General features: G+C 44.8%; 1 protein-coding gene across 1 annotated transcript in view; it reads left to right on the forward strand.

Annotated features, from left to right (window-relative positions):
• Positions 1 to 4,526, forward strand: part of LOC135917256 (hepatocyte growth factor receptor-like) — a 56,999-nt gene extending 52,473 nt beyond the window's left edge. The window contains exons 16-19 of the mRNA XM_070539436.1: positions 1,236 to 1,345; positions 1,591 to 1,753; positions 1,871 to 2,007; positions 2,286 to 4,526. Coding sequence (XP_070395537.1) covers positions 1,236 to 1,345; positions 1,591 to 1,753; positions 1,871 to 2,007; positions 2,286 to 2,493 — 618 coding nt within the window. The 3' untranslated portion in view covers positions 2,494 to 4,526. The remainder of the gene's footprint in view (positions 1 to 1,235; positions 1,346 to 1,590; positions 1,754 to 1,870; positions 2,008 to 2,285) is intronic.
• Positions 4,527 to 6,000: the final 1,474 nt, after the last annotated feature.

Here is a 6,000-nt window from a genome sequence, read left to right on the forward strand (position 1 = left end):
TTAGTATAGTCGCCGTTTGATTGTTCCGAAATATTATGTGGCTTGCCATGTGTAAATTACAGTGTAGGTGCTACGAAGGTATCGGTATAAATACTAAAGGTTATTCGCATAAATATTCAACAGAAACGACTTGGGATGGCAAGTTTAGGTCTCCCTCGCATAAGGTGCTGCGATTGTATGTGGCTCTCGCTCATAAATCGCTGTTTCGTGCGCACACTTATTAACTAGCATTAGCAAAGCCCAATCTCTACGCTCCTTAGCGAAACATGTGTTTGCTGCGGCGCAGTGCCTTGGCGTCATCTAGTATATGCACTCGCTGAATAATGGCTGTTGCTTCCAAGATATCAATCCGCGCTCAATCTTTTCCCACGGTTATTGTCTTTTCGGGTGATTATACAGTAGTCTACAAAAACATACGATATTTTGCACTTTGGTTCTTCTAAACTAAAACTACTCAAAAGATTGGTGACGGGTTATGCCAGCCTCTCACAACAGTCTCTTGAACACTCACTGCCGCATCATTAGCACTGCGTGGCCACTTGCATGTATAATTACCAAGAACGTGTCAGAGAACCGGATGCATAAACGAATTTAGTCGAAACAACAGGCGTGCTAGTGAGAGAAAGTTTAACGACATGAATGACTGAAAAGGTAAGCCATGCGGAAAGGATCGGCATCCTAGTGCAAGCTTATTACGTGATAAAGGATGTAAGTAACAGGCAGGAAGAAGTGGACGCATTCCAACGCCTACTCGTAAATGTGGGCAACAGTGATAAATGAACAAAGTGGGAAGTGGAACTATATGGCATCAGTAATAAACAAATTTTAACGCATAACTGTCCCCCTGGTGGCAGCAATGTAGATACCCTGTTTGACAATATCGAAAAAATGGCAATTGATAGGCTAAAAGTGTTGGTAAAACCACCACAACAAATATTATTATACATGATACACACAAGGTTTCAGACAGGATTACGACAACGGTCAAAACACGAACTTTACCTTGCTATAGCTACGAGCGCAAACCTTAAAGGCACATATGACAAACAACAGCATTCAGACAGCAAGGTCCACAAATCAGCGTAAAAGCTAAGTATATAGAGATTGCTATCTTAAATACAAAACCCAAATTTATGTGCACGTAGCAGTTTGGGAACCTTTCTTGTTGCGATGAAGTGCGACTTATATTCTGTCATTCTTTTTGAAATTCTTTTTTCCTGCTCGCGCACTTCTAGACACCTACAATAAAACAACTGATAACATTTGGAGTCCATGTGGCCGAAGGTATGAAGTACTTGGCGGACACAAAGTTCGTGCACAGGGACCTCGCAGCTCGGAACTGCATGTGAGTAAGAACTCTAACTGTGCCATGTGATATAGCTTTATTGTAGCCATGGCGACGAGGGAGGAAAAAAAACAAAAAATACTGGAGGCACTAGTCATAGTCGTTTTCTACCCTCCTCGTCTGTCGGCTTGGTTGTTCTTTGACTCATTGCTCAGTACGGCTCCTGCGAAGAGTTCAAATTTCTCCGTGACATTTTTGTTTTTGACGGATGAAAACACGAGTGTTCAGTGGCACTTCCATTGCAGGCTGAGCGAAGACTTTATTGTCCGTGTCGCCGACTTCGGCCTCTCCCGCGATGTTTACGAGAAGGACTACTACAGTGGGGATAATAAGAAGACTAAGCTGCCCGTGAAGTGGATGGCACCAGAGAGCTTGGAGAAAGGAATCTACAGTCACAAGACCGACGTGGTATGTGCCCGCCGTATACAAGCGCAGTGTACAATGAGTCGTTCGGTTTTGACCCGAGCTTGCGTAAGCCATACTGAAAAAAGTTGCAGAACATACCGCGCGTTCTTTCTGTTGCAGTGGTCGTACGGAGTGCTCTTATGGGAGCTGATAACTCGCGGAGTGACACCTTATCCTGAAGTGGACAACTGGGACATCGTGGACTTCCTCAAACAAGGACGCCGGATGAAGCAACCAAGCTTCTGCCCCGATGAGTTGTAAACTCATTTACGTGACTTTAATTGTAGTTTAACTATAGGAATGTTGATAGATAGTAAGCAACACGGATGACGTGTTGTCCCGCGTTTTTTGTGTTATGTACTTCTATACTGTCCGTCGATGATGCTGCTCAAACTACGGTGATCAGTACCTTAGTGGACCAAATCTAAGTTATTTGCATACATGTCGTTTCCTACAGGGCTCTTTCTTGAGTAGCATCTTTATACTTATATGTTGCCTGCAGTTGTTTCAATAATTTTCTTTTCAATATACCCAGGTACGACATTATGCTCAAGTGCTGGCAGGAGGACCCTAAAAAGAGACCTTCGTTCGCAAAGCTCGTCACAGAGATCCCGAACCTTGTCGCCCGCCTCGAAAAGAAGAAGAGAAATAAGCGACTAGGTTTGAACGTGACTTACATCAACTGCCCACGCCCCGAGCCTGCCGACGAGGCCGGGTCATCGACAGAATCTAGCCCTATTTAGACCACGTGTTCTGTTGACTGGGTTTCTGTCAACGCACGTCAATGTACGAAACAGCGTTTACGTTCAAAGCAGAAATTTTCGGTGCACTGGATTATAACACTGCAACAAAGCGATCAGGTCAGAAGGGCAGTGCATATTTGGGAAGAGGACTAAACAAGAGTTCAAAAGCAAAAAGCTCTGCTCCCTGTGTCTTGTCGTTCTATATCCTGTGTCTGCGCTGCTCTAGGCTATATATTCACCTAGAACGCATCTTTCACGAAGGGCGCTATCCATTATACGCAGGCTGAAGTAGAAATCACTTCCACGACCACTACATGTACATACTTCGTTTTCTGGTCGTCTGATCAAGCTTGTCCATTTCGTTCACTGCAATCTCTTCAACACCGTGTAACACAAACGTTCTGTTATCATGATTGCTATCTTCATTAGAATCTCGCATAAATGTTTCGCTTTTCTGTTCGTATACGGGTACGTCGTCTAGCGCGGACTTCTCTGGACAACATCAAGCCGGTTGTACTGAAAACCGTTTTCAGAAACGAAAATACTTGACCACGGCCATGCGCCTGGGTGGCGTGAAAAGCAAAGGAAGTATTAGTACAGTTCCTCCAGTCGAGAGGACAGTACAGCCATTTGAGGATTCGTTGTGCACAATCACGTATGTGCGCAACCGATTCTATTTATTTCGCATTCCTTCTCTTTGTTGTCCCTTTAACCCCTTCGCTCAGTACAGGGTAACAAAAAAGACATGCGTCTGGTCCACGTTTCATTCCTTCTTTCCGCTTCGTGAAATAACAAACAGCCAAAAACGATTTGCTTTTCCCGTCTCTAAACGATGTCCCCACCTCACGCGACATGCACCTCATGAAGCATATTGGCAGCATGTCGGCTACCAACAAATTTCAGGTGACACATGCACTTACAATTCACCGGCACTCTCTCGCGCCGTAATGCTTTGTAATGGTATCCCTGAAAACATCCTTAGCATTTGCGAAGTTAGAGCCTTTCGAAGAGAACTCACAGCCTACTTTTCAACTACAGCCTGAATTTATAAGTCATGTATTTCTGTAGGCATGGCGCATTTCATCTGGTATTATACTTGTTTAACCCGGTTCTTGTGGTGTGCATTCACACAAAACGTTTTCTTCAATGTCTAAACTTACAATATTGTTCTTAACATCTATGTTACAGTGTTAATTATGGTCTAACAAAAAATCGACTCCATTGTACTCTCTTCCCTTCACGGAATTCATAGCTCTTGGCAATATTGTCGGAAACAATGCAAATTTATTACGCAAAACACTCACTTTGATACAAATTCTAGGCATAGCTAGCTTTCTGTATACGACTGATACAAGCTTGTTATTTTCGGCGCATACCAGTGACCACCCAGCCACGGACCTTTAATTCACCTGTTTAGACTGGAATTGGCATGCAGAGGTAGGTATTCCTTTATCTGATAATTTACGTTAAAATGTAGTCACCTATGGGAGCATCCTCACGACTCGTCCTCTTTACGATTGCTAAGAGAGTGCTTTGAGATCAACGCTCAGCGGTCTTGATAACCGTTCTCTTAAATATGAAGTACTTGGACCACGGAATGATTCACAAATGCAAATAACAGTGCTGAAAGCTTTACTGCGTTTCTTCACGAACAGCGGCATTGTATACGGTTATTTACATATTTTTTTCAGGCTTTTGTTATCATATCTTCACTAACATGTTCATTTCCGTGTCCACGTATTTACTCACCGGTAGTTCTCACTATGCGTGGTTTGTCTTTATTGTTAACCATTCACTTATTCATTGTGTAAGTTTCTGAGCCCTTGCCTGTGTTTGTGACTGGCGCTTAAATTGCTTGCTCTTTTTTTCTGAACACGTCGGTCACATTGTACAAAATGCATTGTCGCTCCCACTACGTTGCTCATCGACTCACCCTTGTCGGCGCTAAGCTTTCGTCATTGTGTGCGAACATGTGTGCTTTTCTTTGTTTATCTAGTCATGTAATTTTGGTCTGCACTTTTAACAACATGCTGTCAAATATCTGGCCATAAAAGTGACCAACATTTTCATTGTCGCAAAATAAACGACCCTTATGAAAATAAATGAATCAATCAATTGTTTCGTATGGTGCGAGGGCACGCAAGCGATCACTTTGCTTCTTCGTGCTCTTTAAGTTGGTTCACCGCAAACAAAAAGACACCCCCTTCAATTAGAAGTCGCGCGGAACGACCACGTGAAGAGTGATCAGATATAACAAAAACGGGTAACACCGAGGCCATGGCCATGAAAAACCACCCTAGCAACGACACAATGCTGCAGCACATTCAGATTTGATTCCTGAAGGGTGCTGTCATGACAGGGACAAGGTGGAACCATTCTCCACCGCTGTAGTTTGTCACGCATGGAGATCGAGCACTGCCCACTCCAGACGCCTCGTGAGGTCGCTGAGTGGGCCAGGCAGAGAGGATGGCGTTTGTCGAGCACAACGGCACACCACTGGAACGTACGCGACGCGCTGGAAGAACCAGAGAGAGAGAGAGAGCAGTAAGGCCACCGCGGTATCCCCAAGACCACTTTCGAGGACGACTACATCAGGACGGGGGTGTGTACGTGGTGATGAGGTTCCACTGCAGTGGAGTAAAATGCAGAGGCGTTTATTATATACTGTGTGCAAGTTACACGTATGCTCTCGGTAACAGGTATCGAATCTTATTGCCAAGGAACTAGTAGGCAAGTTCACGCGTGGGGCACTGATCCTCGTCAAACAGGCTGAGCAGGAACCGCAGTGGACACAGGTGAATTGTAACGAGAACACACCGCAACGAGTGTGGTTGCCGGAGCGTCGCGCGACGAATCAACTCTGAACTACCCGACCAGAAGAACATGGCAGGAGGGGATTGTAAGGAGTTTATAACGCGTAGTGGTGGTTACACCGAATGGTAAACGCATCACACATGGCCGCGAAAAATATTCTAGCAGACTCAACTCCTGTATAGACCACCGTAATCGAAAGAAGTACGTAGGTGTCAGCACGATAAGCGTTGCTTATTGTGATACCTGCTATTGGATCTTGCCGTTGAATGCGGGAGTTGGCCGACGTTGAGGAGGATTTTGACATGAAACTAAATGTGTATTTACATTATTTACAGTAATAACACAAAGTAATTAAAAGTCATAAAGTCATTGACGACCGGTAGCAAATCAGACACTGCGGCCCATTGCAAGAAGAACGAAAAAAAAATGAATAAATGACGGAATGAATATCTCTTCTCTCTGTCTCTCGCTTTTAACCTCTTCGGTCTCTCAGGGTCACGTCATTTTCGGCCAATCGTCGAGCCCGCTCAGGTGTCGTCATTTTCCTCCAAAGGTAGGCACCCGTGCAAGTGCCGTCACAGTCGGCAGATGGGGTCGCTCGAAGGGCTCCACTGTGACTTACGGGTGACTTACGGGTGACTTATAACCGGCGTTGCCTCGTTGTTGCCTCGCCGCCTGAAATCGCTCAGGTGG

This window comes from Dermacentor albipictus, chromosome 5, assembly GCF_038994185.2.
Source record: "Dermacentor albipictus isolate Rhodes 1998 colony chromosome 5, USDA_Dalb.pri_finalv2, whole genome shotgun sequence".
Lineage (NCBI taxonomy): Eukaryota > Metazoa > Arthropoda > Arachnida > Ixodida > Ixodidae > Dermacentor > Dermacentor albipictus.